This window comes from Corapipo altera, unplaced genomic scaffold (genome assembly GCF_003945725.1).
Source record: "Corapipo altera isolate COAL_440 unplaced genomic scaffold, ASM394572v1 22b, whole genome shotgun sequence".
Taxonomy (NCBI): Eukaryota; Metazoa; Chordata; class Aves; order Passeriformes; family Pipridae; genus Corapipo; species Corapipo altera.
Window position 1 is genome coordinate 16,716,648 of NW_020884876.1, and position 14,307 is coordinate 16,730,954.

The 14,307-nt window shown below is 35.5% G+C and overlaps 1 protein-coding gene across 7 annotated transcripts in view; it reads right to left on the reverse strand.

Moving 5' to 3' along the window:
* RAPGEF2 (Rap guanine nucleotide exchange factor 2) overlaps positions 1-14,307 on the reverse strand; it is a 180,387-nt gene that overhangs the window by 15,805 nt on the left and 150,275 nt on the right. For all 7 annotated transcript variants that reach the window (XM_027635506.1, XM_027635504.1, XM_027635505.1 and 4 more), the window contains 7 exons: positions 13,923-14,030; positions 13,633-13,836; positions 13,427-13,535; positions 11,008-11,254; positions 6,430-6,587; positions 1,718-1,958; positions 1,087-1,470 (listed from right to left, as the gene is read on the reverse strand). In XM_027635506.1, the coding sequence (XP_027491307.1) occupies positions 1,087-1,470; positions 1,718-1,958; positions 6,430-6,587; positions 11,008-11,254; positions 13,427-13,535; positions 13,633-13,836; positions 13,923-14,030 (1,451 nt within the window). The remainder of the gene's footprint in view (positions 1-1,086; positions 1,471-1,717; positions 1,959-6,429; positions 6,588-11,007; positions 11,255-13,426; positions 13,536-13,632; positions 13,837-13,922; positions 14,031-14,307) is intronic.

Sequence of the window (14,307 nt, forward strand, 5' to 3'; positions counted from 1 at the left end):
GTGATAGCAAAGTGACACGCCTTCTTCCTGCAATAAGCCATCTGACTTCGTTCTGTCTAGATCAAATTTTGTAACACTTTCTATATTTGAGGTTATATGGAAGCTGTAGCTGGTAAAAACACTGGTTTTACCCCCTGTAATGGCACTGCCTGCCTTGCTGTTAATTTCTACATATGGGAAAGTTTGCATCTGGAATCTTTCCTTCACTCAAGTTTTTCATAGCAGGAAGGCTGCTTTTATTTCTCATTGAGATCAGCTGAACAAAATCTCAATATTTTTAGGTCTCAGAGATGTTGACCGATTATCAGCATGGATCCTTGACTTTAGAACTTGCCACATTTGATCGAATGATATTCAAAATCAGAAAAAGTGTTACATTCAATCTGTTACCTGGATGTGACAAGAGCTTTTGTCAGAGACAGTGATAAAATTGTCATTTTAATGCAACTTATTCAAGCTTTTTCATAACAGACAATATTTGGGGGTTTTTGTTTGCTGGCTTTGAAAAAATCTGTATGAACACACACATTAGTTTCCTCTCTTCCTTTTCATTCCAAAAGTAAGAAAGGTTTTCTGTCTGAGATTTTCAGTACTTTTTAAAATTCTTATTGAAAGACCTTTATTTACAGCGTATAATATGGTATAATATCACAGTCTAGTATTGACTATTAGCGGAGATCCACGTAAGAAACTGCTGATACAAAGAAAAACAAAGGAACGTATCATGGCTGAATGAAGACACTGGGAACTACATATAAATGAGCTGCCTTTAGGAAATTAATACACTCATTTATGACAATGTTTTAATTTTTTATTTATAACTATTGTTTCTCTTGGTCTTCGTCTTTAAGTAAGTACAGGAGTTTCTCTTGACATGCCGTCTTAAGCAGTAAGTACATAATAGCAGCATTCCAAATAATATTTCAGGAAATATTTCAATGGCAAGTTCAGATTACTGAAAAATGCCCTCCTTATTGGACTGCCAAGTGTTGATGTTAGGTTTACTCTGTTAATTACTTTTTTTTTTTAACTAATATAAGTAAGACTTTGCTTTTTACTTAGATGTAAAATTATTACTGGCCATACCTAATGATGGCAAACATCGAGTTGAAGTTCTTGCATTCTCTGCAGTGTAGTGCTATCTTAATGAAATGCTTAATGATCTTCATCCTTTTCAGCTGGTTGGTTTCTCTTAAAATCTCAGAAGCCACCCAGAATGTTTCTTGATTTATCACCTCTTCAAACCTTTTTAGATTAGTGCAACCTGTTTTTGATTTGAGTTTAAACAAGTCATCTATGTATTCTGTGGGTTCAATATTACGGAACAGCTCAAAGTTTCTCATGGAGAGTTGGGTAGCCACCTCAACAGTACTGAGCTGTAGTAGGGAAATTTGACTTTCCCTTAGTAACTCTTGAGCATCTTCATCTGAACAAAGAGTTTCTGTTTCCATGTTGTTCTTCAGGTAATACCTGTAAAAACAAAATTCAAAAAGATACTAGATACAATATACTTGATTAATGCTGAAAGTTACAGCAATGATCCAATTGGAATCTTAATATAAAACTAATTTTACCAGGCACAGGTATTAATGAAAAGCTGCATAAGCAGCAACTTGTTGCAAAGAAATAGAATATTAATAATTAAATAACACTCCTTTAACAGGATTTTGACTTAATAAACTGGCATCATCAGCTATAGCTCAGTCTCCAGTCCTACCTGCCACTCAGCTGTATCCTGTCAGCAAGCTTGGACAGCTGATCAGGAAGCCTCCTTTGCTTGATTACACCCTCAGGTGTGACAGATACTTCGCATAGTGAATATGCATCAGGGGTTGCAGTGAGAGCAAATTCCCTGATAGCCTGGATGACCACTTCTTTTGCTGTCGTGTCCTTACTGATCATTATGTAGCGACTTTGCTGGTCTGCCTTGAAAACCCGCAGAACTTGATCTGGCAAGTCTGGAAAAAAATTATATGCAAGTTACGCACTTTAGTAAGCAATGAAAAATAAAAACTTAATGGTATAAGAATAAGCAATTTACATTGAGTTTAACTACTAGTGCTAAGTTTTTACTTCCATAAAGACTAGTTCTATTAACATCCAGGAAAAGAAGTCAGTTAGGCTATAGATGGAGCAAGCCACAAAAATATGTTAACATTTTCAAAGTTTGGACAGACAAATTAATGAGCAGTCTGATTTTCACAGGTATTGGAAAATTCTGTTTGTCTGAGAAAAATTCAGGACATAAGCTACACTATTCTATACAATGACATATAAGAAGCTTAAACAATTTGGTGATAGTGTGTCAATCTTCCTAGGGATGTTTTAAAGAAAACACTCATTTACCTAACTCTGACACTCAACTATAGTGCCGCACACAAACGGAAGATGGGTACATATAAGTGGCTAGGAAGATGCTCGTATAGTGCCCAGCATGTGTACACAATAGAAGTGCAGTAGTATTAATGCACCCAAGTACTCAATTATCAAAAATACTCTATCCTTTATACATTTAGATTATAATAATAAATGTGTGAGTAACAGACTGAAAACTTTGCTCTTTAGTTCTCTGTGCCAATGTTTTAGTAACTAAGAACTACAGCAGCCAGACATAAACCACCACAAATATTCAAGTTCTAAATATATTACTGTTTCAAGTGACTGGTGACACAAAACTTACAGTGAAGACCTACAAGGTGATTGATTTTTAGGAAATATGGAAAACTACCTGCCTAATATTGGATTTGAGATTTCCATAAGCTATATGGAGATATCAAATCCATGCATATTTTCATATTTTGATGAATGGATTGAAATCCAGACCCATTAATGAACTGACATTTGGTTGTTATCACCGTATTATAAAAAGAAAAAAAAAAGATGAAATTGTACAGCTATCCACCATGGGTTTTTTTAACATCAGGTATTTTTAACTGACAAGTACTTTCAATTAATTTAACTTCTTCCTTCTGGTATAAATAAGCTTTTCTAGTTTTGTGAGAAATGACATCTAGTAATTTTTCTTTCTTTAATTAATATAGGATTTTTAAAAATAATTTAATTTTTTTAGATCCCAGAGGTCATACAAGCAAGAAAATATTTAATAATAGAAAGCCTTCTGAATCTGCAGCCACAAAATTACTATCATTAAAAAAAAAACCTGAAAAAACAGTTGCCAGATGAAAACATTCACTTTGATACAACCACAATCTTTTCTGACAAGTCCTGAATGTGCAAAACACGTACCGAAGTTACTACAAAAAGATCTATTCAGCAGCAGAAATCTTGTGATAAAAGAACAGAAATTAAATCTCCCCACTGCTGCTGCACGTTTCCATAATAGCGATTGAGAAAGCATTAAGATAAATCTGTCTGATATGAGTTGATTTACACGCCACAAAGGCTGTTTAGGCTTAAATATATCAGTTTACAAATTTCATGCAACTAAGCCCATAACTTTCAAGCTCACAGTAGTTTTTTCATAGCTTGAGAAGCACTAATACCAAAACACACTAGAACTGAGTGATTACATCATCAGTTACACATAAAGAATATTACAGGCCATTTTTCAGCCCTTCCTAAGCACTTGAGTCAAATCTACAAATACTTTATAACTATCAAGCTGATTTTGCCTTTTATCACCAACTCTATATTGACCAATCTTCCTTCAGTAATTAGTTGAAGAGGGACACAGAGGAGTGCCTGAAATATTTTCTATATTTTTTGACATCTTGAGGAAGGCAGATGCCAAAGACACAGCCTTTCAGAGATGTTCTTGAAAAACAGACCATGCCCTAGATCTTGTTGCCTCTTGCTATTAGAGAAATACTTGCCACTCAAAGAAATGCTACAAAGTTGGGAAGCTACTGTAAACAGTACAAAGGTTAGAAATTGTTTATGAGTCCCAAGAAATAAGTGTTTTATGCAAGGAGAAAATAACCTGCACTGTTGGATCACTGAAGCCAATAGGAAGAAATGCAGAGACCAGCAAATAGAAAAGTCCCATTTTAGTGCTGCGTTTTACCACTCAATTTCTCAGGCTGCTTACCTATCAGAGCTGGTAGCAAAAGCTCTAACCCAGAATACAGAGAAGTCTGCCAGCAAAGTGAAATGATTACAGCTATAGCAATGGTAGCAAGTAACTCAGCCCAATAATTTTTAAATAAAACACCGCTTGAAGAGAATCATAATCACCCCACTTCCCTCCTTTCCATAAAGGAAACTGGAGTGGCAGGCTGAAGAATGCAATGCTGTACGATAGGAATCTAGGCCCTTAGAAAGATTGTGAGGGGACAAAAAAATGTACTGGTGACTGGCAGCTCATCATTACTATGTTATTTTGACTTCCAATCATATAACAAAGACAGCACAAGAAAAGAGAAATCAAAGTGCTATTGAACATTTAAAAATAAACCTTTAAAAGTATATTTGAAACAGCCTGAGCCAACCAGAACAGAAACTACAATGACTTCTTGTAGATTTCAAGCTGTTCACACTTTCTCCTCAAAGACTACCCTTCCAAAACAGTAAGTTGTTTTATTTTCTGTCCTGAGGGATATACACCAAAGTCTCAAAGGACAGCTGCTCTACCACTTTTCCTTCTTCTCCAGTGCATTCAATTTCTTGCAGTCTGCCTCCATTTCCATCTTTAATTTAGACCAAGGTAGTAAAAGGAATTAAAAATGCAGGGTTTAATTCTGTCCAAGTCTTAAAATATATAGAGGAATAATTCACTTCTTCTATCTACACTGTAACCATCTCTAAAGTCCTTAAGGTATATGGTTTTTATTTCAATCCCTCTTTCCCTTCCTTCCTATACAGGAAAAAAATTTTACCTGTGAATTACTTTAAAAATATTCAGAGTGTGGACATTTGGGCAAATTTTAAGCAAACAAAAAACCCAACTTTTTTTTTTTTTTAATGATAAAGAAACACCTTTTCTACAAAGATAATGGAAAAGCTGCTAAAACATTGGAGCAATGCCATTACATCATATTTGTGTCCTTTCCTCAAAGTAAAATGCAAATAGTAGAATCTTATTTGTTTATTAAGCTTCTCTGAACTCCATCTGTGATGGAAGGGTTGTCAGGCCTGCAACAGCTGCCCTTCTCAATTTATGGGGTTTGTTTGAGCAATGCCCACAGCTCTGGAAGTTAGCCAGTTGCTGTGCTTGGCATTAGGGACACATTAATTACCTAGAACTGACTGGTCTGGGTAAGCAAGAAGCTAGAGAATGGAATCTTCCGCCATTTGTAGAAAAAGTGCTGACAAAAAGTTAGACTCTTATTGATAAAGTGTATCTTTAAGGTGTTGGATACTAGTCATCAGATAAAATGCAAAAAAACCCCAAAAAAATCTATCTTCCAACTGTCTCAGGATCAATCTCAGACACTGGGATAAAAATCACAAAACACCTTCTTGCAGTCTTCTCTAGCCCTAAAAAGCCCCCACTGAAGTTAAGCTAAGCTCAGTATCACAGTTTCAAGTACAATGATTGCACCAACCTGGCCAATGTGTAGGCTGATATTTAAGTACCATCCCTTTAGGTAATGTCTGAATCTCTCAGGTTTAGGAGGGCGCTGAATTTTCAGTTCTACTTTTGAGAAATACTCTAAAGATTAGACTAAAATAACCATGTGTCTGCACAGCTACCACCACCATATCCTCCTCCAGCAGCTATATTTTAATAGCAAAGATTTGGATACTTAACTCAGTGAAGGTCTCCCACTAAGAATCTTCCTGCAGCCAGATAAAAGCACAAATCTCAGCCTCACCAGGAGCTCCAGCTAAACCCTTCTCATAAGATAAGGCTCTCAAGTTTCTCATATTCTCCCCCTATTTCTCCCTCACTCACCCCTGTGCTTTGATCCTCTCTAAATGTGTTCATTTTTTACCTATCTCAGAAAGGGATTTTATATTCAAAGAATTTGGTGTACAGCTGTAGGGCAGGGTGACTAACAGGAAACTTTGAAACTGTCCCTTACAGATGTAGTACAAGATTATATAAGTCTGTTCAGAAAAAGACTGAAAAGCATGTCCTGCACCCAGTCCAACACCCTTTCCCTTTACTATAAGCTAATGACCTACCATGCTATTTCAAAACACTGCAGTCCTGTAAATAACGATCCATTGGAGCAAATTATAAAGTACCAAGCAAAATAGGTTTTTCCTGACCAAGAATATTCAATCAGTAAGAGGTACTCTATATACACTACAGTTGAAAAAACAGACATCTATTATATTAGGGTAAAGTATATTGGACCAAATGTAATAAATCCTAATGCATTTATATGTGGGTAATCTGTGCGTAACACCATAAAGTTGATAAAAACTCACATGCCTTGTTCAGTCTCTCCAGGTACAGACAAAAAAATTGATCTATTAAAGGAAATTAAAAGGTCAAGAACAACAACAAAAAAGGATCCTTACCCGGAGTAGTATTAAAGTCTAAGATGCGGTGATGAGACTGCAGTAGATCAGGATTACTGGATGACAGGGTTCCGCTGACAGGTAAAGCAGGAGGAATGTGCTTTGTTTGCCTCAGTCCCACAATGCTGTCATCCTGAGACTGGCCAATTCCAATGTCACTGCATCCAGAAAGAAATGAAATCAGGGCTTACAGACATTCAGAGCTGGGGTTATACTAGGGAGATTCAGGGATGCCGCTATCATTACCGTTTTACACTTTCTATTGTTAGTACAGCAATTGCTATTTAGTAGTCAAAGTTCTCCAGAAAACAACAGTACTTGCTGTCTAGCTTTGTCAACAGCACCCAAACGTCCACTCAGAGTGATTAGATATGCCTGCTCACACTGCCAGAAGATCCTCATGTTCACCACTAAACTCTGAGAAGCTGCTAGGCTCATTTTCTGATGACTTTTCACAATGGTCAAGATCTTCATTCAAAAGGTGGTACCTTTGAATACCTCATCACTCCTGCACCATCCCATCACTCAAACTTTGTCTAATACTGCTGTCCCCTCAGCACTGTTTTATTACAAGACCTGAATTTCACAGATTTTTCACCCCATCAGAGATCAGATTTGCAACTATACTTTGTGACATATTATAGCCATATATCTTTCAACAGACAGATAAGACAGGACCATTGAGATCATTCATTTTCCTACCCTATATCCCCTCTCTGAGTTTCTTTTCATTCAATGTGACTGAAGTGATGCCAGTTAACTTGGAAGGGTAAGGTAAACAGCTGGACTTGTGTGTTACTGGTATACCCTCCAAAGTGCCAGACAGCTGTAAATAAAGTATTCTGGATAAAGGTAAAGGGTTTTGTCTGTTAAATTGTGTAAGGCAGGGTCCCAAAGGAGGTCAGTAGTGCTAGATGGATCAGCGACAGTTATCATCACATTATAGTAGGCACTGACTTGCTTATTGCTTTTGAGTTCATAATTATCAAGTGAAGCAGAACAACTGCTATAGGATGCAGAGCTGGAGACAGCCATTGAACTTTTCTCTAAATACATCGATTAAAATCTTTACTAAAATACTCAGAGGGTATAAAATGTTGAATAGCAGTCATTATAGAAAGTAAAAACACGTAGGCAAAGCCTTTCTAAAAGCCAAGCACATCTAAATCTGTATCTACATGTGTAAATAAAGCATAAGCCAGAACTTACACTTCATTGCAAACTGCTACAACTCTGAAAAGTCAGTCTAGTAAATTAAATGATGCAACACAAATGACCACTTGTACCCTTATATTGGGCACTTAAGCCTGCTAGTGTTCCAGTTTTCCTCAGAGAACCTAAACAGAAGTAATATAGGGTCAGATAATTACCTCTAATAGCTGTTACAGCACCAATATCCTTTTGTGCTTACCAATGAATTAGTTTACACAGTACACTCTTGTACCACTTCTTTAAGTGCTATGAATAAAACAGTACTTTGGAAAGCTGGAACAGTATCTCTGGGCAATTAAGAAAATTTTAATTACATGGACACAGTAATTGTTTTTTAGAATGCAATGCAAGTCAAAAAAGTTTGGAGGGATACTTCTGTATGATGTGTTTGGGTTTTCTCATTGTTTTGTTTTTAAAAAACAAGATAACTAAAAGTTATTGGATTCTCTTCCAATCAGAAGTTAAGCTGAAATCTGAACATTTGTATTTTTGTACTTCCATATTAAGCACAAAATACTGTGACAAGCAGTGATGCTCAATTCAGCACACAACATTTTTATGCTAAGCCACAAGCAAATAAGCCTTTCAGTACAACTAAAAAAATTGCTAGCAATCAATGTCTCAATGTCTTTTCTTTCAAGTAGGAATGACTTCACATAAAAAAAAAAAACCTCAGTAAACAAAAAAACTCAAAGCTCTTGAACCTCATAATGCTTTCTGATGGTTCTAAACAACTATATACTAGATTTCATAAGTCTCCCAACACCAATATTTTCTCTAAATTCAAATCAAATGAAGACAATGTGACTCTCACACATATACTAATAGTTTCATTTGCATTATGCATTCCTTTTGCAGTTTGTCAGTTTCATATATCCTTATACCGATCCTGTGCGTCATGACCAAAGCGGCTTCAGTAAAGTGGATCAACTGACAAATGTTACGTTTAAAAGGAAAAAGGAAGCATCTAAAATTCTGCTCAGTTTTAAGCATTCATATAAAAAATTGGAAAGCACTTACTTTACACTCAGTTTTGTCTATTTTTAAAACTTTAATCAGAATCTGAGTGAGTTCTAGCTTATGCAAAAAAGAAATGAATGCCAGAAACTTCAGAGCAACGCTAAAAAATCCAGGTACCAGGAAGATCAACTGTCCTACTGTTAGATAAAATACTCTATTATGCTGATGAGATGAGATCGTCGTTTTAAGGGAACGGCATTTCTATTGCTTTCTATGTGCGTTTGCCATGCAAGGAGACAGCACACTGACTAAGAAATAACTTTCCTGCTGAAAGACAAAAAGGGTAGAAGCGACAATGGAATGGCAGAGCTGTCTGAATGCTTCCTCCTTCAAAACACATCATCCTCTGCATCGTACTGCAGGGCTGCAAACAGAGAGGAGGGTTGGAGGCTGTTTCTTTGTCTGGGATGCTGCACTGTGGAGGAGGCAGAACTTTACTAGAGAGGGAGGTGGGGATGGTGTTTAACCCTTATTTGGAGCAACTAAGCCTACAGACCACAAAACCACTCCGCATTAGAAAAGTAAACAAAGAGCTCTAGTGGAGGCTGTAGCCAGAAGCAAACTACAAGAGATGCCTTATAGCCAGTGAAGATTTCCCAGTAGGAGTAGAGGAAATGGTGCTGTTTGCTCAGTTTGGGAAGTTACTTGACATTATTGAACTAAACTGCAAGATTGAAGGAAGGCATTATTCTCCTGTTCAAACTGATTCATCTTTGATGCTGATTTAATGTCTCATGAAGCAGACAAGCTCCCTCTAAGAGTGACCTCGTTCTAGTTTAAAGATTGCTTTTGTCTGGATACATCCTGGAGGCACTGCAGACTTCTGCAGTCTTCATATTCAAAAAAAGGTGGACAGTTTAACCTCGCAAGCTAGTTGACTCATAAAGGCTTTAAATGCCTATTTTAATTAATGAGTAAATCAGTTTTTTCATCCCTCTTGATTTTTGGTATGTAAAAATATGTGAGATTAGGTAAACTCCTTGAATATATGCAATTATTAGGAAGAACAAGATAGATCCTTTGATGCAATAGGGAAAAGAAAAGCACAAACAGTAGTCTACAGCTACAGATGTCTATGCAGGAACTGTGCAGACACAAACAACTGAATGTCAACAGGCTTTGCAGACCAATTGCTATATATAGCACATAAAGTAAAGCTAGCAAAAAGAAAATAAGTCAAATGTATTGTTTTTCTGAATCTTACCCAAAGAGGTCCCTGTACAGAAAAAGTGTAAAAATTTTAAAAAAATAAAGAAAAAGAAGGAAAAGAAACATGAAAATTTTATGCAAATACTATGAACAATAGTGAACAGTGCAGAAAATCAGGTCTAACAGTATGCAGAGGTCATCAGAGGAAAAACATGCCAGACCAGTGAAATAAAGGAAAACATTCTAAAGACAAACAACATAAAAAAGAAGATTTATTGATCCTCCTCTACTGAAATGTATTGCCATCAACTTAAGAAACATCCAGTATTTGGATATAATAATTTCAATTAATTTAGTCTTTCTATTACTAACATTCTATATATGTTTCAGAAAAGTTTTCATTTAGTAGGTAATACTTAACATTAGTTAAGTAAACTTTTTCTTTTAATTAACAGCAGGAAAAAAATCCTAGATTTTCACCACAAGTGCCTTTTTTACAAATTTGAATGGAATAATTTCTTCCTTAGCGGGTCACAGGAAAGAAAAGTGCAAGAGAAAACACTGATAACACATCAACTGCCCTCTACAATTCATTTTCCCCCCATCGATATCATCTGCCTTGGCCAAGAACCAGATTCCCATCATATAAAACTCACTCTTCTATTGTTTCCAACAATTCTTCTCAGAACTGTATTTCTAAAATGTGTTCATTGAATAAAAGCTACTAGATAGTGTATTTAGCTTTCATTAAAAAAAATACACAATTCTTTCAAGGACAAGTTACAATTTTAATCTCAGTCTCCCTTACAGCAGTACAGAGAAATTTTTATAGACCACTGGAATGTGGATACATTGAAATCATTGCTCATATCAACTCTCTGCAAGCAAACTTGCCAGCAGTTATTCTGAAATTAATTGCCTGGGATGCTTTCAGTTAACAGTCCTCTTAAAAGAAAACAGTAAATGACAATTCTTTGTCATTGTATTTGTGTCATCACTTTATCTACAAGAAGCAAAATACATCCAAGCTGCATTGTTAACAGTCTATGCTCATTCAGAGTAGTATTTTTTAGTATATTTTTCAGATATAAGCATGATTTGTATTAATAAATAAAAAAGTATCATCATAAAATATAAGTTTCTTAGGAACTACAAAAATTTAACACAAGGCAAATATTTAAGAGGAAATTAACTCACTTGTATGGTTTCTGAGGCAGAATACTGATTCGAGTCTTGTCAAGTATCTTCTTTAACTTATTTCTTCCCCCAACTGTGTTGGCTTTACTTTTCTTATTTACTTTTTCTAATCCTATTACCTGCTCCACATCAACAGCAAGGTCAGGGATGGAATAACGACTCGCCTTTTTAATATCACCAATTTTAGGCAGGTGGGGAGCACCATTTCTTTTTTCCTCTGACAACCGTGTTAAGAGTTCTTTAAAAACTGTGCAAGACAGGAAAAGGAAGAAAAGGAAAAAAAAATGTAAAAGAAAACTCAGTGCACCAGACCAGTTTAATATTAATCATTATTAAAAAGTGATTAGCATAGTCAATTTCAGTATTGAATGAATTTAGATATAAGACTTTAAAAACATTTTCTATTTTAAAAAGGGCATTCATTTTCTGTAGTAAGAATCAGAAAAAACATAAATTGGCCCAGTCTAGAATAGAAATCCACTAGTGACCACATGGTTGCACGTATTCAAGAGAAGGAATTTGACTTTTCAGCCTAAGGACAAAGGCTTCCACAGAATAGTAACATGCATAAAAAGAGCACACTAGACAAAATTGAGATTGAAAAATGCAAATGAGAAGGAAGGTTTAAATAGACAGGCAGCAACAAAAGCTGTCAGATGGACAAGAAATTACTAGCAACAGGACCAAAAAAAATCACAGGGGAAACTGCAACAAAGTCAGAAAGAAAATATAACAACGTAGGAGATTATTGAGACACTTAGGATGTTGCATCCATCTGCCAGAGATAACAAAAAACCTCTCTTTCTCCCTCAGGTCCCTAGCAAAGAGTCATCTCTAAGGCAGAAATACCTGATAAATCTGTAAATTAGTTCTTCTACTGCAATTTTCAGCCTCACAACAATGCTGATATATTTAAATAAACCAAACAAAACTGATGTGGAGACCAAGTCACATATTCTCAGTATGACAGGAACTCCCCATACATAAATGAAAAAATCATCTGATGAATTAATTTGTAATAGCAAATGAAAACTGATAGTTAAAACTAAGGACTTGCTGGAAAACATGGGAACAAGGGCAACCATGTCAGAATAAGTATTAGGGTTAGGTTTTACTGTTATTTATTAATTTTGTCCTTAATGTTCATCTTCATCTACAGAGATACATAAAAAATCACCAAGAGACTTCAAAAGTTTCAAATAAGACACACAAATAAAAGTGAAGGAAAGTAATCCCAGCCAATAACTGTACTGTTGAATAGGAATTGGAGGTTGGAGAGAAAAATTAGATACAGATAAGAAGATGCTGTTGAAAAAAGAAATCCCTCTGGGATTTGTGGAGAAGGAATTGTGCATGCAATACACAGAAAGTAACTGCTCTGAGACTCTACTGTAATCTGATTTCAGTATTTGCAAAGGAGTAACAAGATAGGAAAAAACCACAATTTCTGAAGAAAAGAAGAAATCAGGTTTAATCTTTAATATACTAAAGCAACATGAGATTCAAACACCTAGTGTGTAAAGAATAGTTACACAGAACTTACACATAGAGTAACAAGTATATAGTGCTGAAAGAAATATCTTAAGAAATGTAAGAAATATCTTAATTATTAGAAACATTTGAAATAGTAGAATCTTTACTGCAAAGCAAAAAAATCCCCAGGAAACAGATTTGACGAATAACTTTTGGAGACAACCTAGGCATATTTAATTATCAGTTAGTGCAGTGACACGCTGTGATAATATTCTGCCCTGCTTGTGATGAAGAACCTGATCCTGAAAGAGCTATCCAGGAAACACACCACTAAATTGTATAAGTAATCCAAGTATCCAGTGGTAAAAATCACACCAAACCTCCAAGCTATTAATTATTTTTTATGCTAACCAAGGCCCTGAGCTGCTTAAAGATTCCTTCATGCCTACTTAGGTACTTGTTAGAAGGAAAAACGTAGAGAATAAATACAGAGGCTAGCAAAATTCTTTTCACCTAGCTGGCAAGAAAGTTTGTATTAGCCTTGTGCTTGTTACACTCATAGTGGGCTGAAAAACTACAATCAAATTCAGCACACAGAAGAATACCACTGATCAACTGAAATGACAAAAGAGGCTTTTTCTTGAGAAAGAACTAAATATTATTCATACAAACACATTTTATAAGTTTGAGCTACGTGGTCATGATAGTCCCTCTTAATACAGTTCCTCTTAATTCTGAGAGTGAAATCACTTTGTAACAGACTCTATTAATAAATTTTTGTTTGCAATTATGAACTAAGGTATTTTAGGACCTGCAAGCTTCCTTTTTCTATTTTCTCTAGTACAAAAGAGATTTGAACAAAACTGTTTTAAACTGTTAAAAAAATAATTTAAGTCTCCATCAAAATTAGAACAGAAATTTGAACAAGCAGTGTATGCAAACTTACCAAATAAATTGGTTTTCACAGTGATAGACAAATGAGTGTTATTTCTAAGGATTTCCATGGCTTTTGTCAGCTGAATGTTTTCAAAGTTTTGACCATTCACTTCCAGTATCTAAAAATTCAAACAAGTAATGTTATTTTCATGTAGTAAAGAGAAAGGAAACAAAAAAAAGGGGGGGGAATGGGGAACACATTTTAAAATTAGATACCTGGTCTCCACGTTTCAAGCCTGCTTCTGTAGCTTTGCTACCAAAATCTACACTGTCGACAAAGATTCCAAATCCCTTTTCAGACCCTCCCAGTAAGATAAAAGGCAAAGGGGCTTCTCGAGATGGCTTTGTTAAGGTTATCAATCTTCGCTTAGCTTTAGCAGCACAAGCAATATTTAACAGCCTCAAATGTCCACCCATTTTCTACAAGAGAAAAGCATAAGTTATATATAACAGCCTGGCTACTTCCTGTCATCCCAAATTGCCATAAAAAAACCACTCACTCTTACCTCCCTCTCCAAATTGTTCTCAAATTCTTCCAGAAATCGAGTCATAGCAGGATCTCCTTCAAAATCATTGAAGTGATTGTTCACCCACAACAGTACTACCCGTGTAACCTGAAAATTAATCAGGGATATAAATATTTTCTAGGAATACTCAGACCAACACTACTGCTAAATCCTTTAAAAATCCTGTTCCTTAAAGGCCCTGTAAATTTCCACTGGAATCCTAAATATTATACATACAAATATATATATCCAAAGCAAACTTTACTAGTATGTGATCATTTATCAGGAGGATAGAACAAATTAAGTATTAAAATTGTTTTCACTTGTATAAGCAGCTGTATGCTGTATTGCATAACAAATATTATGAGTCAGAAAATTAACACTG